Below are 27,130 nucleotides of genomic sequence, written 5' to 3'. Positions count from 1 at the left end.
CAGTGCGTGGCAGGCTGGGCACCTCTCAAAAACCAGCCACCACTCAAGTGCTCCATTCCTCTGACCAGTAAGACCCTGGGCGGCCGGAGGTAAAGACACACAAGTCCAAGAAGCAGAATGGCGGACTTCTCTGGTGGTCCAGTGGTTAAGACTTTACCTTCCAACGCAAGGGGCGTGAGTTCAACCCCTGGTTGGGGAAGTAAGATCTCACATGCCTCGAGGCCAAAATTTAAGAAAAGGGCAAACTCCCAGTCTGGCCAGGCCCTGCACCCTGACCTCCGTGGCTCTTTGGTGACCCCCCAGGGCTCGTCTATGTCCCTGGCCCCCCAGGCCTGCATCATTGACCCCGACAGGGCTCGGGGCTGCAGGCTTGACCAGCCTCACTGATGGGCCAGCTGTTCAGCTCCTCCTTCTTGAGGTGTAGAGCCTGGTGACTGGCAGGGAGAGCGTGGGAGCAACCCCAGCATAACACAGCCATGGAGCCGCTTCCCAGCAAAGGTGCCGCTGGCCCAGGCAGCCTGCACAACGCCCCGCCCCCACTAAAGAGACTTCTGCTTGGGAAGCAGACCTGCCCTTGACCCAGCGGCTTCCGTTGCCCGCTTGCTTGTGGCCCTTCCTCACAACCCAGCCCCACAGAGGGGCTCCCAGCCCAGTCTGCCCTGGCCTGGGCTTCTAGGCTCTTTCTTCCCTCTGTGGTGGAGGAGTTACTTGCCCCCGTGCTCGGGCCAGGGGGTGGGGAGCAACCCAGAGGTCACACTACTGAAGCCCGGCCCTTGGTGGTCAGCAGGGAGGCCGTGCTGTCAAAGCCTGCCAGTCGGCGGTCCTAGTGGGGAGAGGTGGGCCTAGGCGTCCGTCACCTGCTGGCATGAGGGGGGTCCCAGCACAGCCTTGCTTGGAGCTGGGGGTTGTTCTCCTGGGGCTGAGAGAGTCCGTGTTCCCCCCGCTTTGCAGAGGTGGACACGGGCAGGGCAGAGTGTCCTCTGCGGACCAGAGGCCGGTGCCTGCATTCTGAGGAAGCTGGAGCCAGGTTTGGATTTGTAAAGAGGAGGTTCGGGTGCCTGTGGTCTTACCTGCCCCACCCACCGCCCCCGGGGATGTTGATTTGGGTTGACGGTTGATTTGGGGCGTCATCATAGCGCTGTCAACACAATGCCTTCTTACATGTCTCCAGGGCTTCCCTGGTGGCGCTAGTGGTAAAGAACTCACCTGCCAATGCAGGAGACATAGGAGATACAGGTTCGAGCCCTGGGTCGGGAAGATCCCCTGAAAGAGGGCCTGGCAACCCACTCCAGTATTCTTGCCTGGAGCATCCCATGGACAGAGGAGCCTGGTGGGCAACAGTCCATAGGTTCACAAAGTCCGACACAACTGAAGCGACTTAGTATGCACACGTAGACGTCTCCAGGGTTCCTGGATGCCCAGCGCTCCCCAGTGCCTGGTGCGTGGTCGGGATTTAAGAGATGTTAGTTTATCTCAAGGGCTGACAGTCAGGATGGTTTCAGGCCCCGGAGATAAGTGAGACCCTGGCCCACCTCCTGCCCACCCGCTTCTGGCTTCAGGGCTTTCTGTCTGGTGGTCCCCAGTTGGTCACTGCCACATATATATGTTCGGGGAAGAGTCCAGTAGGAGCTCAGTCTCCTAGCATTGGGGGTTGGGACTAGACTCTGATGCCAGACCCTTCAGGGAGTGCCCCTGATGACTGTAAAGTGGGGGAGGGCAGCCTGAGAGGGCGGTGGGGCCCAGGAGTCCCAAGGCTGGAAAAAGAAGCTCCCAGAACAAAGAGCTTCCTTCTCCCCACCCCACCCCCACTGCCCCGAGGAGCCCACAGCCCACTGCCTCTCCCCTCAGCCTCCCCGACTGTGTTTATCTGCAGGATTTAAGTCACCTGCCCATATGCATAATCCCATAATTAGCCTCAAAGCCCAAGTGTCAACCTCCCTGTACCCCTGGGGGTCCTGTCTCAGGAGTCAGGCGAGGGGCTTCCTAGTCTCTGTTTTCTCATCAGAAAGCAGGATGTTAATAACCTGCTCTGCCAGGCCCTAGAGCTGTTGAGAGGATTAGAGCGATCCTGTGAGGGTGAGGCTATTGTGAAAGATAAATAGAGGATAAGATGACAGGTGCTGAGCGTCAGAATCCGTGAGTGTTGTTCGGGAGCCAGGGCGGCTTTAGTCTGCTCACTGCCCCAGGGGCAGGGCCTCCCTGCACGCCCACCGCCCACCGTCTGGTTGCTTCCCAGCTCTGTGACCCCAGAGGGCGGAGCCTGGTGGAGCGTGACTTGGGAGAGGATTTGGGGAGCCTTTCCTTCCGCCCTTAACCACACCACCACGCATCTCCCCAGCCCCCTCCCAGCCCCAGACAACCACTTTCCATCTCTGTAGATTCGCCTGCTCTGGACAGTTCATGGAAACGGGGTCCTGAAATGTGTGGTTCTTCGTGTCTGACTGGTTTCACTGAGCATGTTTTCAGGGTTCATCCACGTTGTCGCCTGGGTCAGAGTGTCATTCCTTTTCGTGGCTGGATAGGATTCCATGCTGCTCTGCATCTGATCGACCTCTCCTCAGTTGAAGGACATTTGGCTTGTTTCCTATGTTTTGACTGTTATGAATAATGCCACCAGGATGCAAGAATGCTTACACTTAGCACCTGAATGGGTGCACGGCAAGCTGTGTGCTGTATTGTTGTGCTCAGCCATCTCTGACTCTGGGACCCCGTGGACTGTAGCCTGCCAGGCTCCTCTGTCCATGGGATTCTCCAGGTAAGGATACTGGAGTCGGTTGCCGTTTTCTCCTCCAGGGGATCTTCCAGACCCAGGGATCAAACTCGCGTCTCCCGCATTGGCAGATGGATTCTTTACCACCGAGCCACAGGAGCAATGGTTAAAAAGGCAGATCTGTGGGCCCAGTTCCCCAGAGTTTCTCATTCCGTGAATCTGGGCAGTGCTGGGAATCTGCATTTCAGAGGCTTCCAGGAAGACGGTGATGAAGGGATCAGCAGACCTTCGAGAAAGGCAGCCCTGGACCATGTCGGTCACGCCTCTGCTTACCCGGGTCCTCACAGTCCTGTAGGAAGGTGGGGACCTGGCCAGGATATCAGCCAGGTGTGACTCTGTTGGGAGCAGTTGGCTGGACCTCGGTGGCTTTATGAGCTCAGCATTCTAATCTTTTTTCATCTAGCCTCAGGGCTGTCAGGGCCCTGTAACACCCTTCCTGGGATCAAGAATCTCCTTTCTTGAGTACCCACAGGATGGTACAACTAGAAATCTGACCAGCCACGAATTTTCCTTCTTAAAGAACAAACAAATGCAGAAACAGCTTTACAGAGGTGATATCCAGCTGGAATCCGGCTTTTGTTTTGCTGTGTCTGGTTTACAGCCCGAGAATAAAGGAGCTGTGGGCTTAGTAACCTGGACTGGAAATGATTCTCCTGAGCTAGGCACCCCCTCACATTCCTGTTCTCTGCTGGGGCTTCCCGAGCAGGTGAGGGGTGATGGGGTGATTTCTTCTCTCAAGGCTATGGCCCTGTGGGTCCTCCCTGACTTCTGGCCAGGGTGAACATGAGGCCCAGAGAGGTGGTGCAGTCTTCCCGGGGTCACCCAGCAGTCTGGAGCCTGAACCCAATTTGCACATCGCCCCCGGCTCAGAGAACTTCGCTGCCAGTTTGGTGGCTTGAGGGGGAACAGCGGTTTTCAAGCGGGGGTAATTGTGCTCCCCGGGGGGGCATGTGGCAATGTCACCCCTGGAGGAGGCAGTGCCAGGGCCTCCAGTGCCGGAGGGCTGCTGCCAACCATCCTACAACGCCCGGGACAATTCCCGCTCGCAGTGGTCCAGCCCAAAGCATCAGTAGCGCCAAGACTGAGGAACCCTGAGCCATCCACAGGCCAGAAAGACGTGGTTAGTGCTGCTCAGCTGATCAAAACCCCGCAGCTTAGTGCTGCTCAGCAGGAAGAAGTCCCCACACGCTTTGTTCCTGGTATTTCTCACCTAGGAGATGCTGGGGAGGAGCCTGGCACCTTCTGCGGCCCCATCTATGGATGACATGTCCCTCCCCCAAGTCTGAGGCCCCCCTAGCTCCCCAGTGGATCTTGGGTTTCCCAGCCCAAATCTAGAACTGTGCAAAGATCACAACTGGCCTTGAGTCAAGAATAGGTCTGGGTGTGGGGCGGTGAGGGCAGGGAGAGGGCAAGCCGGGGCCTCTGCAGAGTCAGGGGGCCTGGATCAGCGGAGACAGGGCCCTGCCGTGTGCTGCCACCTGGCCCAGCCCCAGCCACGCCTCCCACCCCACCCCCTGCCAGTATGGGGGGGCCCTGTGCCTCTTGTGTGGTCAACGTCCCCCTTGAAACCTCCCAGAGGCAGGTGTCCAGCATGCTACAGGTTGAACATGGACACTTAAGACTCAAGCATTTTGTGAAAGGACGCTCCCAGGCTGAGCCCACTGCCTCCGGGCTGAGGGAGGGCCTGCCTCCGGTCAGGGGGTTGGGGGGTGATGTATCAGTTTCCAAGGCTGCTGAACCAAAATACCACAGTTGTTCAGTCACTCAGTCGTGTCCGACTCTTTGAGACCCCACGGACTGCAGCACGCCAGGCCTCCCTGTCCTTCACCATCTCCCGGAGTTCTCCCAAACTCATGTGCATCGAGTCGGTGATGCCATCCAGTCATCTCATCCCCTGTCGTCCCCTTCTCCTCCTGCCTTCAATCTTTCCCAGCATCAGGGTCTTTTCTAAGGAGTCAGCTCTTTGTATCAGGTGGGCAAACTATTGGAGTTTCAACTTCAGCATCAGTCCTGCCAATGAATATTCAGGACTGATTTCCTTTCGGGTGGACTGGCTTGATCTCCTTCCCTCTACATGTGTTTGTGCCCTAATAGCCCCCTTTTATAAGGACACCACCGGACCTTATAAAAGGGCCACATCCTAACTCAACTGATTACATCTGCAACAACGCTGTTTCCAAATAAGGGCACACTCGGAGGGGCTGGGGAGTTGGACTTCAACATTTAAATCTGGTGGGGGGGGGCACAGCTCAACCAAACAGAGGAGCATCCCCCCGCCAGGCCTCTGTTGTTCCAGAGGCGGGGACAGGAGGCCTGGTTAGGAGCCTGGGTCCTGGAACCCAGTGGCTTTGAATCCAGTGAGCTCTGTTGTTGGCAGTGCAGCCTTGGGTACCAGTCTGACTCCCCATTACATCTTGCGATAATGAGGGCCTGCTCTAAGTTGTCGGAGAAGATGAGAAAGTGTGCAAAGCATTTAGCACTGCACATGGTCCCAGTGCAGCTTTATTTAGAAAGCTTTCCTTGGGGACTTCCCTGGTGGTCTAGTGATTAGGACTCTTGTGTTTCCACTGCAGAGGGGCATGGGTTCAATCCCTGGTCAGGAAAGTTCCAGAAGCCGCAAGGTGTAGCCCAAAGAAACAAAACATTCCCTGGGCCGATGCTGGGTGCCAGTCTGGGTGACTTTTCGGAGCTGCTTTGGGCAGGGGGGTGGGGCGGGCAACACGTGCTCACAGAGGGGCCCCTAGGTCTCCTTCTGTGGCCATCTTGGGTCTGTGCTCTCGGGATTCCTGGCAGTGAGAACAGGAGGAAAAGTTCCTGAGCTCTCGTTCCAACCCTGAGAACTGCTGGTGATTCTGTGCTGAGGTCACCTGCCCACAGCCTGCCTGTCACATCACGGCCTTGCTCGTGTGGCCCCCTTGACGCTTTCCCACCTCACGTTCCTCCGCCAGTTCTTGCTCATCCTTTAAGACTTGGTGCTGGGACTTCCCTGGTGGTCCAGTGGTTAAGACTCTGCATTTCCAGGGCAGGGGGCACAGGTTCAATTTCTGGTCAGGGAACTGAGATCCTGCTTGCTTCATGGCATGCCGGAAATTTTTTAAAAATAAAGTAGATATTCAACAAGGACTTACTTCCTGATGGCTCAGTTGATAAAGAATCTGCCTGTAGTGCAGGAGACCCTGGTTCAGTCTCTGGTTCACGAAGATCCCCTGGAGAAGGAAATGGCAACCCACTCCTGTATTCTTGCCTGGAGAATTCCATGGACAGAGCAGCCTGGTGGGCTCCAGTCCATGGGGTCACAAGAGTCGAACACAACTTAGCAACTAAACCACCAAGCATCAGGGATTTACTGTATACCACAGGGAACTATATTAAATATCTTATTAAAAAAAAAGAGTTCTGGTACCTCCTCTTTCAGGAAGCCCTCCTGCAGTGGAAAAGCTGGGTCGTGTGCCCCCTCTCTGCACTCTGCCTGCCTCCCAGAACCCAGCGCTTGTTACTAAAATGGTCTGTTCCCCACTGTACTCTGAATGTCAGGCAGGAAATCACATCTCTCTCTGACCCGGAGGGTATCACTTAATGCCTGGGTTACATGCAAGGTGCCCAGCAGTTGTGGTCACTCGGCCCAAACTCACTGTGCTGCCTCCGTGGCAGCCCCGAGCACCCCACCCTCACCCCAGCCCTCCGCAGCTCAGCTCCAGTTCACCTGGCCGAGGGGCACAAGGGCTCCATTGTGTGCCCGAGTGGACAGGGAAGGGGGTGATGCTCTGAAGAGTGGGGTGCGGGCAGGGGTCCAGACAGATGGAGACCCAGACGAAGCCCTCTTTTAAGAGGGGCTCGTGGCAGCCGTGCTGACAGTGTCCTGATTCAGGAGGCTGGATGTCAAAGGAACCAGATGCCCACGGTGCCCATGAACTTGGCAGTGCCGAAGGTCATCTGAAGGTGATCAGTGGGGGATGGGCATCTGTGCAGGCTGCTCACCCTCCCCTGCACTGAAAGCCCCCAGAGGGTGCCCCTCGGGCCACTGGCGCTGCCGGTGTGCCCAGGAGCTCTGACACCGAGGGTGAGAGCCATGCAGCTGGTCAGGTTCCCTTGCATCCCTCTTCTGGGACACATGCCTGGGGACTTGTGGGCGGATATTTCTTCATTTGGGTCTGACACTTGATCAGGGCTCCTGCTGCTGGTATTAGGGCCCGAGCCAGGAAGTGGATCCTGGGAGAGGCTTACATGGCCCTGGGGCTGAAGCCCAGAGGAGGTGGCTGGAGACAGGTGTGCACCCCAGATACACTGCAGGCCCCAGTGCCCTGCACTCGACTCGCTGTGGCCACCCAGGCTTTAGCAGTCTGTGAGGGGGGCCGGGGCAGTGGCCTCCTCGTTTCCCTGCACAGAGCCCCAGCCCAGCCTGTCTGGGGCGTCTCCTCTCGTGACTCTGGAATCCCACCTGACTGACTAAGACCTCTGCGTGAGGGTCCCGGGCTCGGGCCTCCTGGGAAGCTGTCTTACCTCTTCCTTCTTCCCTCCACTGCAGGTCTCAGAGGAGGGCCCTGCTGGGACCTGGGAGATGGGGTGGGGTGTCTTTAGGCCGGTTTAGATGCCGTGAGCACCAGCGTGTACCTGCTGGGAGGAGCCTGGTGGGAGCCCCAAAGCTGCGGTCCTCCCAGCACCGGGGGCTCCTGAATCCTGGTGCTGGATGGGGGTGCACCCAGAGGGACCCCTATACATCTCCTGAGTCCACGGTACTGGACCGGGCTCCCAAATCAGCCTCCTCTGTCTGCCCCCCAGGGGCCAGCCTCAGTCCTTGTCTCCTCTCAAGCTCTCTTTGGGCCGTCACTGGCCCTGACTCCCCTGCTGACCCCGGAAGGGATCTCTGAGACCTTGGGGTGGTCCCAGGGCAGCCCGTCCGCTCAGTGTCTTGTCCTATGTTGGGACTTGGTTGACCTTGACCCTGGCGCTCCCAGACGCCATCCCTCTCTCATCCGGCCCCTCCCACTCCTTAAGGTCAGTGGTCAGTGTGGACATTGGGGTGGGCCTGGGGCTCCTGGGTGACTGCTCGCCTCCCCTTGGGACCTTTGCAGATGGTGGTTCTTATGGACCCAATGGAGGATCCCGATGACATCCTACGGGCGCACCGCTCCCGGGAGAAGTCCTACCTGTTCGACGTGGCCTTTGACTTCACTGCCACCCAGGTGAGGGGGCGCCTGGGCCTGGGGACACACGGGATCCCCTCTCTGCCCTCTGACTGACTTGAGAGGGAGCCCTTAGGGGACCCTGGCACCGAGCCCCAGGAGACCCTCCATCACTCACTCTCTCCCTGCCGCATCCCCACATACACACGCATGGGTGAGCCTGCATGGCGCATACAGAGCCGTCTGCGTGGACACACCACGGTCAGCACACAAATGCCACCCTCCACAGGGACCCACACAGCACTCCCCACAGGTGGCCCCTAGGGGAGCTGCAGGAAGGTGCTTGAAGCCCATCTGGTGCTGGGAGGGGCACCTCAGGGAAGCTGACACCCTCCCAGGGACCCCCATCTCACCCATCCGTGGATGCTCCAAGGAGCAGGTGTGAGGCGTCCTCTGGGCTGGGGGCTGGGAGCTAGCTGTTGGTGGGGAGGGTCTCAGGTGTCCTGAGCACTCTTGCAGGCTGGCATTCCCTGCCCCCCCGACCCATGGGGGGAAAGCAGAGACAGCCATCCCCCTTCCCACACCCACATCTCAGGGCCCGAGGGCTCCAAGGATGAAACTGCCTCTTGGGCATCAGGGTGAGCCCGTGGGCCCGTGTGCTCTGCCCTGGCTGTGCCCAGGGCCCTGATGGATCTCCTCTTTCCTACAGGAGATGGTGTATCAGGCCACCACCAAGAGCCTCATCGAAGGCGTCATCTCAGGCTACAATGCCACTGTCTTTGCCTATGGCCCCACAGGTGAGGGCGAGTGCCCCCAAGAATCAAGCTCCTCACCCTCTACCTCAGAGCTTGTCTGGCCCAGGCCGCAGCAGGAATCAAGGACGTGGCCGATTGAAACTGCCCTCTCCCAGAGCCCTTTAGACCCAGAGCCCCACCCCCAGCCAAGGATGCCATCTTCTCCCCCTATCCCACCTCCCGGCCACCTGGGAGGCTCCAGCCTTGAGGACACCCCCAGGTTTGCCAGGGGCCCCCGTGCTCCCAGTCTCCATCCTGCTCACCCACCCACCCTGCTCTGCCCCAGGCTGCGGGAAAACCTACACCATGCTGGGCACAGACCACGAGCCCGGCATCTACGTTCGGACCCTCAACGACCTCTTCCGTGCCATCGAGGAGACCAGCGATGACATGGAATACGAGGTGTCCATGTCCTACCTGGAGGTGAGCCCTCGGCCCACCCCGTCCTGTGGGCTTGGGCCAGGAGGTCCACAGGCCCGGGCTGGTTTACCTCCCAGGGGTCAGGTCAGGGGGCAGTTTCCTGGGGGCGCTCGTCACGGCTGCTCTCACACGTGCATGTGGTCGGCCTGACTTTATAAAAACTCAGAGAGGTTAGGCAACTAGATAGCCACAGTTCCGCGGTCACACAGTAAGTGGGGGAACAGGAATTCAGACTCAGGACCCTGCGGCTTTAGAGCCGGGCCCTGCCCACTTGGCTACTCCAAAGCTACCTGGTCACTGCACACAGACCTCAGCCAGCCTCCCAGAGGCCATCCTCTGGACCCACTCCTCCACTTCCCTGGTGGCTCAGATGGTAAAGAATCTGCCTGCAATGCAGGAGACCCAGGCTTGGGAAGATCCCCTGGAGAAGGGAATGGCAACCCACTCCATTCTTGTCTGGAGAATCCCATGGACAGAGGAGCCTGGTGGGCTACAGTGCATGGGGTCTCAGAGAGTCGGACACGACTGAGCCAACCCTGTTTGCTTTGCCAGGCTACCTGTAGGCACTCTGTATATGTAGGTACAGGTGAGAATGTTACATACACAGACAGGCTTAGACCTGCCAGCCTTCTCCACCTTGACATAGCCCCCGATGCCCACCTGTGGGAGTGCTATCACTAGGCAATAGCAGATCAGTGTGGGTGGGGGCCCACAGAGGCCAGAAGCGGCGGGAGAGCCACTGGGCTAGGCTCCATCTGGCTCCTGGCCTCCCTGGCTCCCTCTGGAAGCTGATAATCTCCTGGGTGACAGCTCAGGAGGGGCAGCGAGGCATTGCTGCCAGCACCTGCTCCAGCCAGCATCGTGTTGACTTAGACAGCAAAATGCACTTCGATGGCCGTGGCTAGGGAGGCTGGGTGAAGGTACCATAAGGGTTGCCTAGCAACCACCAGGGCTTGGCCATGGGTTAGGTCCTATCCTCTGCCTGGTGCCCGGCCGGCCTGCTACCTTCTGTACCGTTGGCTCTGGCAGCCCAGTATTTCCCCCTGGATGCTGAAGCCCCCTTATGCCCACCCCATAGGAAGGAAGGAAGGGGTCCATCTCCTTAACCCAGGGTTTCCCTGAGAGGAGCCTGGAGCTCTCGGGAGGGATGGAGAGCCCGGCTGTTGCCTGAGCCTCCTGCTCTTGGTCTCCCGTTAACGTCTGTCCCCTGCCCCTCCCAACCGGTCCCATCAGATCTACAATGAGATGATCCGGGACCTGCTGAACCCTTCCCTGGGGTACCTGGAGCTGAGGGAAGACTCCAAGGGAGTGATCCAGGTGGCTGGAATCACTGAGGTCTCCACCATCAATGCCAAAGAGGCGAGTCTTGTGCAGCCAGTCGGGTAGTGGAGGACACTAATCTCTGTGTGTGGGGGTATGACCAGAGGCGGCAGGGCTCTGCAACCAGGGAGCCACTGCAGTTCAGGTGGCTGGAGCTGGGGCAGACACAGAGGACCCTGGATGACACGCCCCCAGCCACGCCGACCCTGGGGACCGGCCAGGCACCCAGCCTCCCAGTTGACAGACAGGCCCTGAACACTCGGCCCCCACAGCACACGGGCGGCTGACCCAGCCCTGCCTTGGGCCCCTTCCCAACCTCGCAGAGGCAGGACTGGGGAGCATCCCCACGGGCCCCCAGGAGTGGCCTCCCTGCTCTGCCCTGCCCACCCAGATCATGCAGCTGCTGATGAGGGGGAACCGGCAGAGGACCCAGGAGCCCACAGCCGCCAACCAGACGTCCTCGCGCTCCCACGCCGTGCTCCAGGTGGCCGTGCGCCAGCGCAGCCGGGTCAGGGACGTCCTGCAGGAGGTGCGGCAGGGCCGACTCTTCATGATCGACCTGGCTGGCTCTGAGCGGGCCTCCCAGGTGAGGCCGGCTCCCCCCGGGGCTGGGGGCAGAGCTTGGGGGTGCGGGGCAGGGAGGCTGGCCCACCCCGCTCCCCAAGGGGTGGAGTGGGGACTGTCTCAGGGAGGGCGGGAGTGGGGGGTGCTCCAGAGGGGCGGGCACTGAGGGATGTCACAGAGGACAGAAAGGATTGGCTGAGTTAGGGTACCCCAGGGAGATTCCCCCCCCCCCGCCAAGGGGCTGTTTTGTGGGAAGGGGCCTGGGAGTGTGAGGGTCTCTCCAGGGAAGAAAACAGTGTGTGTCCCAGAGGACCTGGGGAAACAGCCAGGAGAATGAACGGGCCCGGTGAGGAGCTGGCGCCCCGGGGAGACAATGTCCCCTGAGGGAGGGGACCCTGCCCACCACATCAGGGAGAGAAAAGAGCCTGCCACCCACTTGTCAGTGTTCATCCCTCCCCATCGCCATTTGCCCAGCCCTGCCACCCTGGCCCCCTCTTGTGGGCAAATTCAGAAGTTTCGTGGTCGCCTGAATCCATGGGCATCTCACCATTAGCACTGAGGCAAACGCAAGCACCAGGGAGAAGCAACAAGGGTTTCATGTTGGAACACGTGGGGTTGGTTTCCACAGGGTGGAGTGGGAGAAACACATTTTCTTTCCATAAAGGCCTGAGGGCTTCCTGGAGGAAGGGGGCGGGGAGCAGCCAGTGGGGAGAGGGTGTGCCCTGCAGCCACCCGATCCCAGCTTCACCAGGCTGGGCAGAGATGTCTCCCAAGGGTGGCAGAGCCTCCTGGGACTTGGTCCTGTCCTGCTCTTACATCCATTCATGCACAAATTCATGCATTTCCTAATGCACAGGTTTCCTTTTTTTAAAATATTTACTTATTATTTATTTATGTATCGGCTGCTTCAGGTCTTAGTAATGGCACATGGAATCTTTAGTTGCAGCATTCAAACTCTTAGCTGTGGATGTGGGACCTAGTTCCCTAACCAGGGATCGAACGCAGGCCCCCTGCATTGGGAGCGTGGAGTCTTAGACCCTGGAACCCCAGGGGGTTCCTCACACACCTTCTTATACACATATACACGCTGTCACATGTACACATGCAACTCACACATGCTCACACACCCTTCCCCACGTACACGCAAACTTCCATCCTTCCCCTCTGGAGCCTGGCTCTCTCTCTAGAGCCGGGAGCCCACAGCCGTGAGGGCTCCCAGCTGAGCTGCCTGGGAAGTCGCGACCTCCCGCCATCTCGCCCTCGGCGCTGCCCTTAACTGTGCCAGCGGGTCAGTCCCCAGGCAGACGAAGAGCCAGGCTCTCAGCCCTCCGTGGGAGCGTCCTGTCCCCTGCTCTTGTCCAGCTTGCGTGCTCAGTTGCTTTGGTCGTGTCCAACTCTGTGACCCCATGGAGTGCAGCCCGCCAGGCTCCTCTGTCCATGAGATTTTCTAGGCAAGAGTATTGGAGTGGGTTGCCACGCCCTCCTCCAGAGAATCTCCTAGACCCAGGGATCGAACCGGCGTTTCCTGTGTCTCCTGCATTGCCAGGCAGGTTCTTTACCACTAGCACCCGCCTAGGAAGCCCCACTCTTGTCCAGAGACCTTCTTGTTCTCTGACCTTCTGGAATGCCCTCCCTGGGCAGAGGGCAGACCAGGTCCTCAGCATCTCTTCCTTGCAGAGCCCTGGGGGATGGGGAGAGGGTTTACAACCCAGGATGGCCTGGGGTGGGGAGTCATACCTGCTGCTCGCCCCCCCAGACACAGAACCGTGGGCAGCGCATGAAAGAGGGGGCCCACATCAACCGCTCGCTGCTGGCCCTGGGCAACTGCATCAATGCGCTCAGCGACAAGGGCACCAACAAGTACGTCAACTATCGCGACAGCAAGCTCACCCGCCTCCTGAAGGTACCAGCTGCCACCGGGCCTGGGCCCTGGGCACCCGGGGTGGGGCTGCCAGCTGCACAGAGAGAAATACAGGATGTCCAGCTGCATGTGAATAAATAACAGATAAATAACGAAATCTGGTTTGGGTATCAGTATGTATGTCCCATGCCATCTTTGAGACATACTTATACTTTAAAAAAAGCTCACTCATCCAAATTTCAGATCTAAACTGGGTGTCCTGTGTGTTAGGGGTTTCCGGGTGGCTGAGGGGGTAAAAAAAAATCTGCCTGCAATGCAGGAGATGGGGGTTTGATTCCTGGGTCAGGAAGATCCCCTGGAGGAGGGCATGGCAACCCACGCCAGTACTCTTGCCTGGAGAATCCCATGGACAAAGGAGCCAGTCCATGGGGTCTAGAAGAGTCGGACATGGCTGAAGCGACTGAGCACGCGCTCGCCGGCCCCTGTTTTCGAACAGCGGGGAGGAAAAGAGGTTGCATCTGAGCATCTGACCGCCCCCCTCCCACCCAGGGCTATGGATTTGAGGGAACTGGGAGTCATCTGGATTTGGGGGTTCAGGTGGACAGTCAGTCTCGTGGCTCCCAGAGGCTGCTGTTGTGGGGTGGGGGGCGCACTCCTGGCTGGTCTCTGAATGCACTGCTTCACCCCGCCACACCCAGTTCCTTTTTGGAGAGGAGGGAGCCATTCTGCATGATTTGTGGGATCTTAATTTCCCGACCAGGGATTGAACCCTGGGCCCTCAGTAGTGAAAGCATGGAGTTCTAACCACCAGATGGCCAGGGAATTCTCCTCAGTTCCTTTTATCGGGTCAGCATATCTGAGTTAGGGGGTCGTTAATCCCATTTGCAGACGAGGACACCGAGGCACCAAAAGGCTAAGTAACCTCCCCAAGGGCTCCCGCCAGTAAGTGCTGGATGGAGGGCCCCAGCAGAGGTCTGGCTAGGCTGATGGCAGAGCTGCAGGTGACCTAACGCCGGGCATCAGCCCGCCAGCATCACTGCACCTGCAGGCTGGGGGTGCAAGAGCTGGCTCCTGCCACCTAGAAACCGGAGGGAGCTGAGGGTTAGGGAGGTGAAGGAGCTTGCTTGAAGTCGCTCAGCTGGTCACTGCCACGCCCAAGGGCTTTGCCCCCAGGCCCCTGTAGCCCCGCACACTCTCTCCGTTGAAGAGGGCAGGGCTAAGCCCGGGACAAGGGAGGCAGTGGCCACAGGCCCAGTTCACTCCATCACCAGCCTCGCTCCAGCCAAGACAATGGCACCTTCCGCCGTCAGCAAACGGGGTGACCTGGATGGCCCGAGGAGATGGCGGAGAAGCCCAGGACCCCTCAGAGCTCTTCCCGCTCTGGTTCCAGCCAACCTTTCCTCGTCCTCATGTATATGAGCGGGGGAGGAGGAGAGCTGGGAGGCCCTGACTCAGATGCTGGAAATTTTCTAACATGAGCTTTGGAGAAGAAACGGAGAGGGAAGAAGCGGGGAGGCGGCAGAGGGGGCGGGAGGGTCCACGGGGTGCTCGGCACCAGCACCTGTGAGTGTGTGAGAGAGAGAGAGATGCACACACACACCACGAGGGCGTCACGAGCGGGAGCAGGGTCCAGGGAGGCAGCCCCCTGCTGACCGCCGCCCGCCCCCGGCCCGTCCAGGACTCCCTGGGGGGAAACAGCCGCACCGTGATGATCGCCCACATCAGCCCAGCGAGCAGCGCCTTCGAGGAGTCCCGGAACACCCTGACCTACGCCAGCAGGGCCAAGAGCATCAAGACCCGGGTGAGGGGCCCCTGCTCTGTGCCCCCAGGATCTGCCCTTCTGGGCCAAGATTCAAGCCCCCTGACTGACTCCAAGGCCTGCCACCCCCAGCCCCCCGAACACACACACTGGACTGAGCCGCCACTGATCTGGCCCCCTGTGACTTGCCAGGAAGCCCACAGCTTCTGAGGGGCTCCTTCTCTTTTCAAACTTTATTTGGCCATGGTCAGTCTTTGTTGCTATGTGTGGGGTTTCTCTGGTTGCGGCGAACTGGGGGCTCCTCTCTAGTTGTGGCGACTGTGGTGGATTCTCTTGTGCGACATGGGCTCTGGGGCATGTGGGCTCAGTAAGGGTGGCTTACGGGCTTAGTTGCCCCGTGGCGTGTGAGATCTTCCCAGACCAGACACCAAACCCATGTCCCCTGCATCGGCAGGCAGACTCTTAACCATCGGACCTCCAGGGAAGTCCCGGTCCTCCTCTTGCTCAAAGTCTGTGCTCATCCCCAAGGTCTGTGCCCCGAGCCCCACCATCCCCTTCCATCTTCTGTTTTCATCTTAAAAGATGCTCGTTCAGACCTTTACTCCTCCGAAGGCCCTAACCCCGACAGTTCCAATAGTGACTGTTACTGAGCACTTATACTGTGGGCCCTTTATCAGTTCATCTCATGTGACCCTCGAATGAGGCAGGCGTTATTTCTGTCCTCATCTTACAGCCGAGGACAGTGAGGCTGAAGGGAGCTAAGCGGCTTCCCGGCTGGGGAGGAAGGGCACTGAGCTCTGCCCAGTTTTCAAGGTTTCCCTACATTTTCTGATCAGTGTGTTAGAATCCTGGCTATCTATGAGGTCATCTGGGCCCACCCATGTGAAGAGTCTAAGAACCTAACCAACATTCTCCTAACACAGCAGTTTTCCAGCTACTGTGTCAGGAGCTGGAAGCTTTATCTCTACTCTCTCCATTAAGTAACTTAATGGTGGGAAGAGACCCTTAAAAGAGCGAATTGATAGTTCAGAATATTATTAATAGCAGTCACGCCAACAGCAGGGAGGCCAGTGGGATCCCACGGACCTCTTTAGAGACCGTGAGTGGGAATCTGAAGGGTGAAGAGGAGACTCCAGAAGGGAGGGAGCAGTAAAGACAGAGGCTCCTAAGGCAGGGAGGAGGTGGTGTTGGCGGCAGAGGTGGGGTGAGGAGAATGCTTCCTCCACTGGAGCAGTGAGCCAGATGAAACTAGAGAGAGCAGTGTGCCTTCAACACCAAATGAAGGAATCAGGACATTCTCCCAGCAGTAGGGAGCCAATGAAGGTTGAGTGGCACAGAGAGCCGGGGCTTGGGGGGAGGGGGTGGCACATAATTTTAGGAGTATGCCTCTGGTGGGGGCATGTAGTTTGATAGGTTGTAGGGTCGGAGGCAGGGCTTCCCTGGTAGCTCAGGTGGTAAAGAATCTGCCTGCAATGCAGGAGACCTGGGTTCAATCCCTGGGTTGAAGATCCCCTGGAGGAGGGCATGGCACCCACTCCAGTATTCTTGCCTGGAGAATCCCATGGACAGAGGAGCCCGGCAGGCTACAGTCCATGGGGTCGCAGAGAGTCAGGCACAGCTGAGTGACTAAGCAGAGCATAGAGCAGGGTTGGAGGCGAGGAGGTCATTACTGTCAACCAGCAGAAAAAGAGGGTCCCCACTGGCAGGCCCTGGCCCCCAGATGACTGTACCCCGCCCCCTCCCCAGGTGAAGCGGAACCTGCTAAGCGTCTCCTACCACATCGCCCAGTACACGAACATCATTGCTGACCTGCGGGGCGAGATCCAGAGGCTCAAGCGCAAGATCGAGGAGCGGGGTGGGCGGAGCCTGGACCGAGCCCAGCTGGGGCGGGGCGACATCCGCCACATCCAGGGTGTGTGCCTGGGTCTCCGTGAGCCAGAACCCGTCTCCCAGTGCCCCTCAGGGTGCTCTGCGGTCAGACAGTGCTGGCTTCAAAGCCGGACTCGGGCTCTTTCTGGCTGAGTAGCCTTTAAGCCACCCGTCCTTCAGCTGTCAAACAGAATCGTGATCTCTGCCTCAGAGACCTCACCCGAGGATTCGGTGGTATCAGAGTGAGAGTCACCTGGGCATTTAGCTGTGTGGGGGCTTCACTCTGGGGACTGCAGTGAGGGCTGTCAGACTGGGCCTGGCATCACCAGGAGGGATACGGTTCCCTAACAGATTTTCTGTACTTGCTTTGATGATCTTGCAGCACATGGCAGTAAAGTGTCTAAGGGGTGCCTTTTACTAGGTGACAGAAAGGCACTCTAAAGGCTGGTGGAAGCCCAGTTCATACAGGGAGCTGGGAGTCACCTTTGGGTCACTGCCTGAAGACAATGTGGAAGGTGGAATGTGGGAGGGGGTAATCTAGGAGGTCTTCCTGGAGGAGGTGGTTGCACAGAAGTCTTTTGGGGAGAAAGAGGGGGGGAGGGCCCAGGCAGACCCAGACTTTCCTGGGCTGACCTTTCCTCCTCCACTGACCTCTCCCATCTCCCATTCAACGGGCAGCTGAGGTCCAGCTGCACAGCGGGCAGGGCGAACAGGCTGCAATGGAACACCTTCGTGAGCAGCTGATCAGCACCTTCCAGGAGCAAATGGACACACGGAGACGCCTGCTGGAGCTGGAAAACCGCGGCATGGAGCTGGAGACGGACACCTCCCACCACCTGCTCACCATTGCCAGGTAAGCACAGCTGGCCTGGGATGGGAGCCGGAGCTGGAGCCGCACCTTATGCCCCCCAACCCTCCATGGCCTGAATCCCCCGTCTCCTTTGGGGTTGGGGCTGTGGCAGCTGGAAGCATGAGAAGTCACGCCGGGCACTCAAGTGGCGGGAGGAGCGTCGGAAGGAGTCCTTCACTAAGGATGACACCAGGAAGGACTCGGACACCGGTGACAACCAGCCAGACATCGAGGAGCCCGCCGAGGTGGTGTCTGCCCGCGAAAGCATCGCTACCTTGATGACTGAGCAGAAGAAGCTGCGAAAGCAGAAGGTGCCTGGGGCTCTGGGTCTGGGAAAGGGGGTTGAGAGACTCAGCAGGAAGGGGCTGGGGGAAGCTTGTGGGAGGAGTGAAACCTGGGCTCTCAGGCCACAAATCCCCTGTGACTTTGAGTCTCTCTTTCTCATCTGAGAACTTCGCTGGTGGCTCAGATGGTAAAGAATCCACCTGCAATGCAGGAGATGCCACTTCGATCCCTGGGTCGGGAAGATCCCCTGGAGTAGGAAATGGCTACCCACTCCAGTATTCTTTCCTGGAGAACCCCATGGACAGAGGAGCCTGGCGGGTCACAGAGTCAGACACCAGTGAGGGACTAACGCTTTGTGTGTGTGGACTCAGTCGCTCAGTTGGGTCCGACTCTTTGTTACCCCCTGGACTATAGCCCACCAGCCTCCTCTGTCCATGGGATTCTCCAGGCAAGAACTCATCTTTAAAATGGGAATGGTCAACCCTAGTGGGGTTGATGAGAAGAGTAAATAAATCCTTTCACACATTAAAGACTCAGAAAACTGTTAGCCAACATTTTAATGAGGATTTTCCAGATCTCCCTTCTCTGTTCTGGAGCATAGCCATACCAGGGGGCTTCAGGGTCCACCAGTCCAGAGGGCATGAGATGGGCTGCGGTTGAGCTGGTCCACGGAGCTCATTTTCCTGGATTCCCTGGTGGCTCAGATGGTAAAGAGTCTGGCCACCAATGCGGGAGACTGAGGTTCCATCCCTGGGTCGGGAAGATCCCTTGGAGAAGGAAATGGCAGCCCACTCCAATGTCCTCGCCTGGAGAATCCCATGGAAGAAGGAGCCTGGCGGGCTGCGGTCCATGGGGTCGCAAAGAGTTGAACAGAACTGAGCGACTTTACTGCACGGAGCCTGTTTCAGGGATGGGTTGCAAGAAGGTGGGCACAGAGGGGTCACTCAGGAGCAGTCCCCGGGTGCAGAGTACAAGACACAGCTTCGAAAAGCAGGCCACGGAGTGGGGCTTCAGCCGGCCGCACAGCATCCGGGGGCTTGGAAGGGCGAGGACCCGCTCAGCGGCGGGCGCGGGCGGCCCCTCATCAGCCACCTGGTGCTGACGGCCCGCTCGGCTCCCCAGCTGGCGCTGGAGCAGCGGTGCCGAGAGCTGCGCGCGCGGGGCCGCCGCCTGGAGGAGACGCTGCCGCGGCGCGTCAGCTCGGAGCAGCAGCGCGAGGCGCTCGGCCTGCTCTGCCGCGTGCACGAGCTGGAGCTGGAGAAGGCCGAGATGCAGTCGCAAGCCCTGCTCCGCGACGGCGCGCTCCGCCACCGCCGCGAGGCCCTGCGCCGCCTGGAGCAGCGCCTCAGCCTCTGCGAGGAGATCATCCGCGCCCAGCGGCAGCTCATCCAGGGTAGGGTCCCCGCGCTACCTACCCCGCGAGTCCGACCCGCTAAGGGCCCGAGAGCGCGCACTGAGCCCTGCCTCTCCGCTCCCCCACCGCAGACTGCAACCTGGCCGTGCCGCAGCATCTGAAGGAGCTGTACGAAGTGTACCTGCGGGAGCATGAGGAGGGCAACCTGGAGCGTGCCACCATGATGGACCGCCTGGCCTCTCGGGCCCTGCAGGTGGGCGCCCGGGCCGCACCATGCGCCCCTGTGCTAGGGGCAGGGCTGATGCCCAAGGCGGCGCCTTCCAGCAAGTAGGCTGGCCTCGGGACTGGGCTGGCTGGTCCCCAGAAAGCTGACACCTCCTCCTTATCCGACACAGAGCCTCGCCAAGCTCCCCTCCCGTGGTGTTCTTCTCCCACACGTGTCCCCATTCAGGGTCTGAGGGTCAGGGTTGGCCATCTGAGATATCACTAAGGGCCCCAGATGCCCTCCCAGGAGCCCAGGCCACCAGGCAGTGCCCCTGGGGATGCCTAGCAGACCACGGCTGGCCCCTGGGGACTCAGAACACAAGCCCCCCTGTCTTCTGGGGCTCCCAGCCCAGATTACAGCCCCAGACACTCTGTGTGCCTGTGTCACCCAGGCTGTTTACTCGGTCCGAGACCAAGTCTTCCGACTCCCCTCTCCCTCCTTTCCTCTCCCCAGGACAGCGCCTTGCCCAAGATTAGCCCCCCAGGAACTGTGCCGACCCCGGAGGAGTCTGACCTAGAGAGCGTCAAGATGCCGAACTCCGAGTCCCCGCACCAGCACGGAAGCTTCCTCCCTCTGCTCGGCACTGAAAGGTGAGCTGAGGACCACTTCCAGCCATCCAGCCCGCCTGAGCCACCAGGCTGTGTCTCAGAGATGCCAGCCCAGACCTGGCTTCAGGGAGGATGGAGCAGGAAAGAGGGGAGGGGGGCACAGGTCTGGAGCCAGGACTTTGGGGTCCTCGTTCCCACAATGCAACAGTTCTCAGGAGGGGTGGCAGTGGGACCCCCATGGTACCAGCCTGGGCAACAGCTGCCCATCCTCCTCTGCCCACCTCAGTGAAGCCAACCACCCGTTCAAGACCAGCTCCCGGGCCTGGCAAGCGAAGGGCTTCTGTCTGCCCACCCCACCCCCAATCCGGGGGGGCAACCTGGTGACACAGGAGGTGAGCAGTGGGCCCCACGGGTGGGAGTACCCAGAAGAGACATCCAGTGGTTGGGATGGAACTTTTCCAAAACAGCCCTCTGAGGACATAGGGTTCCTGCTGGGTCCAATGGCTTCTTTTCCCAACCCATTCATCTCACAGGCCACCACTCAGGTCGGACTGAACGGCCAGATCAACTCCTCCCCTGAAAGCATCGAGAATCTGTCGGAGATCCCCTTGTCCCACAAAGGTGTGTCCCCTGCCTCCCCCGACACCCCATCAGCCTGAGCCTGGCATGATCTCAATAGCTCAGCGCACCCAGCCGAAGCCCCTTCCTTCCCTCTCCTCTGCTGAACACACCCAGGCATCATTCTAGAAAGAGAGGCACCAGTACCCAGAGAAGAGTAACCACCTGCTCTGTCCACACAGAGCAGGGGACACAATTGGAAACCAGAATGGGGAACACATGGTACTTGGGGTCACGCCCCCTCCACTTCCCACTCGGAAATAATTGTAATAGCAAATAGAGTCCGAATCCTCCCTACCCTGTGGCCACAGGTGACCCTCATATCTCAGCAATCCATCTTCAGAACCTGGGACTTCCCTGGCAGTCCAGTGGTTAAGACTCAGCACTTCCACTGCAGCGGGTGAAAGTTCGATCCCCAGTCAGGGAACTAAGATCCTGTATGCCGTGTGTCATGGTAAAAAAAAAAAAAATCTTCCCAACCCACTGAGGCTAGTTTTACCATCATCAGTTTACAGATGAAAAGAAGGCTCAGAAACTTGCCCAAAGTTTCTCAAACTGCAAGTTGGGGTGAGCTGCAGCAGAGAAAGGGGTGTTGGAGGTGCAGGAGCGGGGGGGGGGGAAACGTGGCATTGATCCCGGGGTGGGTGCCCCTCTGTCCCGCCGCAGGGAGGAAGGAGACCGCGGCCGACACCAAGAGCATCGCCGGGAAGGCTGCCCGGCACCACTTGCAGGCCCTGGGGGCCAAGGGGCGCCAACTGCTGGCACCCACCATAAAGCAGAGCAGCCTGTCCCTGCACTTGAAGGGCCAGACTGATGACGTGCGGCCGCCCGGACCGCTGGCCTGCAAGCGGCCGCCCAGCCCCACCCTCCAGCACACCGCCAGCGAGGACAGCCTATCCAGCAGCACAGGCGAGGCGCCATCCCGGGCAGTCGAGTGTCATGGCAATGGCCCTTGTCCCCCGCTGCAAGGCCAGGAGAAAAGCCCAAGAAACAAACGAGAGGAGTCCCTGGAGGCAAAGAGGAAGCGGAGGTCCCAGGCCTTTGAAGTCACAGGACAAGGGGTGAGCCTAGAGGGACAGGAGCTGGGGGTGTCTGGGCCCCCTCCTTGCCGGGTTCTGAAGGCTGGACTCCTCCAGAGGCCCCAGGGTACCACTAGCTGTGCACCACTCTCCATGGAGTTTCCCCCAACTGAACCCAACATCTCCTTGTATCAGATCCCCACGCAGCTCCCAGCTCATCTGGCTCTCCAGCCAACACAGCTGTCCCGCCCCAAGATGCACGTTGCTGGACCCCGGCCTGTGGAGAATCACACCGAAGAACAGAGGATGCCAGTGGTTGGACACCTGACCCCTACCATCAGACCCCTGGGAAAGACCACGCTGCCTATGGCCAAGGTCAAACTCCCTCCGTGCCAGAGCTTGGGTGAGTCCCAGCAAGTGTCGGGGGGCGGGGATAGCAATGGGGAGAGGGGAGCCCTTGGCCAGGCCAGGGAGGAGACTGGTTGAACTCCCTGCCCCTATGGCTGCCCCTTGCTGGAAACTGGGTTCCTGAAGACTATTAGTGGGACTGGCCTCTGGAGGGGAGGTGCCCCTAGGGAGTTCAGAGCCACTGTGGGTGACAAGAGGGGCATGGAGAGGCATGCCTTAAAGCAGAGCTCCTGGCCCTTCCCGTTGCAGGCCCCGAGGACACCACCCCTGTCGCTGCCCCCTCCAACCCAGGGGATGTTTCCGAACGGGTTGCTCGGATGCCCCGCCTGCCCTATGGCACAAGCACCCAAAACAAAAACGGGCACTTTGGGCACAACTGAGGGGCCCTGCCCGGAACCGGCCCTCCTGCCCGCCAAGGCTTGATGGGGTGTGGCAGTAATGGGAGACGGAGGCTGGGCAGATGGGGATGACCTGGCATCAGGAGCTCGGGATCTCAGAAGGCTGGGGCCCCTGGGACCCAGGAACCATGGGGGTGCCTGCCCCCACACTTCCGTGCCTTCAGTGCCAACGGGAAGGGGAACTGAGCCCAGGAGGCATGGCCTGGATGGCAGGGCTCCCTGGCTTCCCAGCCCTGGATCCCAGGGCTCCCTGGGCACAGACTCCTGTTGCCGAAACTCTTCTCTAAGATCTGCAACCAGATTGGCCTGAGGAATGTGGGGCGGGGGTGGAGCAAGGAGGGACTGTTCATGGGATTAGGGCTCCTGGGCCCACATCTGGGACAAGGGCATGCTGGATGGCTGGGGAAGGGCCCGCCGGGCATTTCCCTTACTGTGGCTGGGGGCTGGAAAGGAATCTAGCTTTGTTACTCAGCAGTCGTTTCCACCTTCCCCCTGCCCCAGAACTGCTTGTTAACAATAAAAATCCCATTTGAGTTTTGTTGGTTGTTCCGGAAACTAGACCTTGTCTGAAAGGTGGGGTGGTCCTGACAGACTGGGCTTCCGTTCCCCGGGTCGTGCTAATGGTAAAGAACCTGCCTGCAATGCAGGAGATGCAAGAGATGTGGGTTCAATCCCTGGGTCAGGAAGATCCCCTGGAGGAAGAAATGGCAACCCACTCCAGATTCTTGCCTGAGGAATCCCATGGGTAGAGGACTGGCGGGCTCCAGTCCACGGGGCTGCAAAGAGCGGGACACGACTGAGCTACCGAGCACATCACTGATTAAGATTCAACCCAAGTCCCCTCTTCCCACCACACCCTCTTCTTCTCTGGCTGGTTGTAGAGCACCAGTCAACAGACTCCTGGGGGAAAGCGTTTTTCCTCCGGACTCTGAGGTCTCTGCCCAGACCCCCTCCCAGGAGAGGTCAGAGACTTAGGGTTGTGCTTACCCCTCCCACCCCAGGAAGCCAGGGCTCAGAAACTGCTCAACTGAGCCCCTCAGTTTCAGGTGAGAAAGCACCCCCAAGGTGCACCTGACCATCTCGATGCTTTTACCTGCCCTGTCCCCTGTGGGGACGGGGGCCCTTGGGGAAAAGGTAATGAACGATGGGGAGTCCCTGACCTGTGGAGCCCTCCTTGGACTGTTTTTGCCCCCAGAACTGGGTGGTTTAATCACCCCCTTGCCGCTCCGAGCGCTGGTTTATTCTACCAAGAGCTCTGGCTTCCCACGTAGTGCTGGTGATAAACAATCCACTTGCCAATGCAGGAGACGCAAGAGACATGGGTTCGATTCCTGGGTTGGGAAGATCCCCTACAGGAGGAAAGGGCATTGCCCTCCAGTATTCTTGCCTGAAAAGTTCCACGGGCAGAGGAGCCTGCCAGGCTACATACAGTACATGAGGTGGCAAAGACTGAAACACTGCTGAGCACACACATACACAGCATCAGGAACCTTCCTTTCAGGTCAGTGAGAAAGCAACTCCTGAAACCAGGCATCTGGTCTACCACCCACCACCTGGCTTCTATCCACCCAGCTCTCAGGCCGCTAGGGCCTGGTCCCCCAGCGGGCCAGGACAGACACCTCCACTGGCCATGCCAATCCTGGTCTCTCTGCGCCATCTCTGCTGCTGCTGCTGCTAAGTCGCTTCAGTCGTGTCTGACTCTGTGCAACCCCATGACGGCAGCCCATCAGGCTCCCCCGTCCCTGGGATTCTCCAGGCAAGAACACTGGAGCGGGTTGCCATTTCCTTCTCCAATGCATGAAAGTGAAAAGTGAAAGTGAAGTTCTACTGGGCCTTTATTTTCCTGATCCAGAGGCCTCAGGGATGCTGAGCTCCCCGCCCCGGCCCGCCTGGCTACTTGGGGGTCCGGATGAGGGTGTGATAGACGGGCTTGACAATGAGGTGGAGATGCAGGGCATTCTCCACCAGGTACTCGGAGTTGCGCCGCTGCAGGTCGGTGTGCGCCAGGAAGTCACCGGCCTCCTCGCTGCTCTGGTGGAAGCTGTAGGCGTGGCGGACCAGCAGGCGGCCGTGGTGGCGCGCCCCCACCAGCACGGTCTTCTGGAAGCTCACGCCCGCCGCGTCGCCGCCGCTGCTGGCCGGCGTGACCACCAGCCGGGGCCGGCCGTCCTCGGGGCGTGCGAGGGGCAGCGCTGTGCCCGTGGCGTCCGCGTAGACAGGTCGCAGGCTTACCGGCAGCCAGCGTGGCGAGAAGAGCACGTTCCAGGTGACCCGGCGGCCCGAGTCGTGGCCGCTTGGGCCCAGCTGCGTCTGGAAGCTGGTGCTGCGATCGTCGCGGGCCGGGTTGTTGATGACCCACGGGGCGCCGCAGGCAGGCGCGAGGTAGTTGTGGGGCAGGATGGCGCACCGTTGACGTCGAAAAACTTGGCGTAGTGCAGCGGCGAGGCGGCGTGGAACTGGTAGGCCTGAAGGAGCAGGTCGGCCACCGCCGGGCTGTGGCGCGCCAGGGCGGCCGAGCGCGCCTGAAGCTGGAACAGCTGCGCCGCAGGGATCGTGGGGTAACGGATGGCGCGCAGCGCGCGCTCGGCCACAGCCGGCGGCGGCCGCGCGCGGCCCAGCCACGCCTCCAGCGCCTGGAAGAGCTCCAGCTCGTCCTGCAGCACGAGGTCCGAGCGCGGAAGCAGCTGCGCCAGCAGCTCAGGGCTCACGGCGCCCCACTCGGCGCTCCCCGCCACGGCCGACAGGTTCCAGGCCAGGAACTGCAGGCAGCTCTGGCGCAGGGCCTCGTCCCCGGTGCTCACCGCGTAGTGGTACCAGCCCACCGCCGGGCCCGCGCCGCCCGCCAGGTGCGCGCGCATATAGTCGGCCACGCCCCGCTGCAAGGAGGCCACGCGGTACTTGGTGGCCAGCTGGTGCAGGGGGATGGCCTGTGCCAGCAGCACGGTCAGCTCTCCGCAGTAGAGGTACCTGCCAGAGAGGTACAGAGATGGAGCGCGGTCAGGGAGGCCAGCGGTTACCCTATCCAGCGCTGCCTCCTGAGTCCCGAGGATACCCGGCCTTGGGCAGACAGTATCGTCATTAAGGGAGCCAACAGAAGGACCTTCCCGCGCGCATCCTACTTCACCGCCTCTTCTTTCCGGTTTCTCGTGGGACGTGGAAATAAGCAAGCATTTATTGAGCACAGGTGGCTCAGTGGTGAAGCATCCGCCTGCCAATTCAGGAGACGCAGGTTCTGTCCCTGGGTCAGGAAGATCCCCTGGAGTAGGAAATGGCTACCCCCTCCAGTATTCTTTCCTGGAGAACCCCATGGACAGAGGAGCCTGGCGGGTCACAGAGTCAGACACCAGTGAGGAACTAACGCTTTGTGTGTGTGGACTCAGTCGCTCAGTTGGGTCCGACTCTTTGCTACCCCCTGGACTATAGCCCACCAGCCTCCTCTGTCCATGGGATTCTCCAGGCAAGAACTCATCTTTAAAATGGGAGTGGTCAACCCTAGTGGGGTTGATGAGAAGAGTAAATAAATCCTTTCACACATTAAAGACTCAGAAAACTGTTAGCCAACATTTTAATGAGGATTTTCCAGATCTCCCTTCTCTGTTCTGGAGCATAGCCATACCAGGGGGCTTCAGGGTCCACCAGTCCAGAGGGCATGAGATGGGCTGCGGTTGAGCTGGTCCACGGAGCTCATTTCCCTGGATTCCCTGGTGGCTCAGATGGTAAAGAGTCCGCCCGCCAATGCGGGAGACCGAGGTTCGATCCCTGGGTCGGGAAGATCCCTTGGAGAAAGAAATGGCAGCCCACTCCAATGTCCTCGCCTGGAGAATCCCATGGAAGAAGGAGCCTGGCGGGCTGCGGTCCATGGGGTCGCAAAGAGTCGAAAAGAACTGAGCGACTGCACTGCACGGAGCCTGTTTCAGGGATGGGTTGCAATAAGTGGGCACAGAGGGGTCACTCAGGAGCAGTCCCCGGGTGCAGAGTTCAAGACACTACTTCGAAAAGCAGGCCTCGAACTGGGGCTTCAGCCGGCCGCACAGCATCCGGGGGCTTGGAGGGGCGAGGACCCGCTCAGCGGCGGGCGCGGGCGGCCCCTCATCAGCCACCTGGTGCTGACGGCCCGCTCGGCTCCCCAGCTGGCGCTGGAGCAGCGGTGCCGAGAGCTGCGCGCGCGGGGCCGCCGCCTGGAGGAGACGCTGCCGCGGCGCGTCAGCTCGGAGCAGCAGCGCGAGGCGCTCGGCCTGCTCTGCCGCGTGCACGAGCTGGAGCTGGAGAAGGCCGAGATGCAGTCGCAAGCCCTGCTCCGCGACGGCGCGCTCCGCCACCGCCGCGAGGCCCTGCGCCGCCTGGAGCAGCGCCTCAGCCTCTGCGAGGAGATCATCCGCGCCCAGCGGCAGCTCATCCAGGGTAGGGTCCCCGCGCTACCTACCCCGCGAGTCCGACCCGCTAAGGGCCCGAGAGCGCGCACTGAGCCCTGCCTCTCCGCTCCCCACCCTAGACGGCAACCTGGCCGTGCCGCAGCACCTGAAGGAGCTGTACGAAGTGTACCTGCGGGAGCATGAGGAGGGCAACCTGGAGCGTGCCACCATGATGGACCGCCTGGCCTCTCGGGCCCTGCAGGTGGGCGCCCGGGCCGCACCATGCGCCCCTGTGCTAGGGGCAGGGCTGATGCCCAAGGCGGCGCCTTCCAGCAAGTAGGCTGGCCTCGGGACCGGGCTGGCTGGTCCCCAGAAAGCTGACACCTCCTCCTTATCCGACACAGAGCCTCGCCAAGCTCTCCTCCCGTGGTGTTCTTCTCCCGCACGTGTCCCCACCCAGGGTCTGAAGGTCAGGGTTGGCCATCTGAGATATCACTAAGGGCCCCAGATGCCCTCGCAGGAGCCCAGGCCACCAGGCGGTGCCCCTGGGGAT

The 27,130-nt window shown here is 59.9% G+C and overlaps 2 protein-coding genes across 5 annotated transcripts in view; one reads left to right on the top strand and one right to left on the bottom strand.

The window, feature by feature from the left end:
* Window positions 1-22,763, top strand: part of KIF19 (kinesin family member 19) — a 28,110-nt gene extending 5,347 nt beyond the window's left edge. The window contains exons 3-20 of one of the 4 annotated variants that reach the window (XM_010816630.4): window positions 7,843-7,953; window positions 8,603-8,690; window positions 8,974-9,110; window positions 10,341-10,466; window positions 10,819-11,013; window positions 12,748-12,894; window positions 14,531-14,653; window positions 16,358-16,523; window positions 17,159-17,333; window positions 17,443-17,641; window positions 18,738-19,008; window positions 19,101-19,222; window positions 19,688-19,824; window positions 20,069-20,174; window positions 20,316-20,403; window positions 21,067-21,461; window positions 21,615-21,822; window positions 22,077-22,763. In XM_010816630.4, the coding sequence (XP_010814932.1) occupies window positions 7,843-7,953; window positions 8,603-8,690; window positions 8,974-9,110; window positions 10,341-10,466; window positions 10,819-11,013; window positions 12,748-12,894; window positions 14,531-14,653; window positions 16,358-16,523; window positions 17,159-17,333; window positions 17,443-17,641; window positions 18,738-19,008; window positions 19,101-19,222; window positions 19,688-19,824; window positions 20,069-20,174; window positions 20,316-20,403; window positions 21,067-21,461; window positions 21,615-21,822; window positions 22,077-22,207 (2,925 nt within the window). In that variant the 3' untranslated portion in view covers window positions 22,208-22,763. The remainder of the gene's footprint in view (window positions 1-7,842; window positions 7,954-8,602; window positions 8,691-8,973; window positions 9,111-10,340; window positions 10,467-10,818; window positions 11,014-12,747; window positions 12,895-14,530; window positions 14,654-16,357; window positions 16,524-17,158; window positions 17,334-17,442; window positions 17,642-18,737; window positions 19,009-19,100; window positions 19,223-19,687; window positions 19,825-20,068; window positions 20,175-20,315; window positions 20,404-21,066; window positions 21,462-21,614; window positions 21,823-22,076) is intronic. The other 3 variants (XM_010816631.4, XM_024981083.2, XM_010816633.4) reach the window with 3 other exon arrangements.
* Window positions 22,764-24,042: 1,279 nt separating this feature from the next.
* Window positions 24,043-25,479, bottom strand: LOC112442725 (BTB/POZ domain-containing protein 17-like; the record flags this gene model as incomplete). Its single annotated transcript, XM_059878637.1, is given in 2 exon segments — window positions 24,043-24,630; window positions 24,633-25,479. Coding segments are annotated over 2 exon segments (1,359 nt in total), but the record flags the coding sequence as incomplete, so codon positions are not given.
* Window positions 25,480-27,130: the final 1,651 nt, after the last annotated feature.

Source organism: Bos taurus, chromosome 19 (assembly GCF_002263795.3).
Source record: "Bos taurus isolate L1 Dominette 01449 registration number 42190680 breed Hereford chromosome 19, ARS-UCD2.0, whole genome shotgun sequence".
Taxonomy (NCBI): domain Eukaryota; kingdom Metazoa; phylum Chordata; class Mammalia; order Artiodactyla; family Bovidae; genus Bos; species Bos taurus.
Note: the sequence above shows the minus strand (reverse complement) of the source record. Positions and strands in the feature narration are given on the sequence as shown.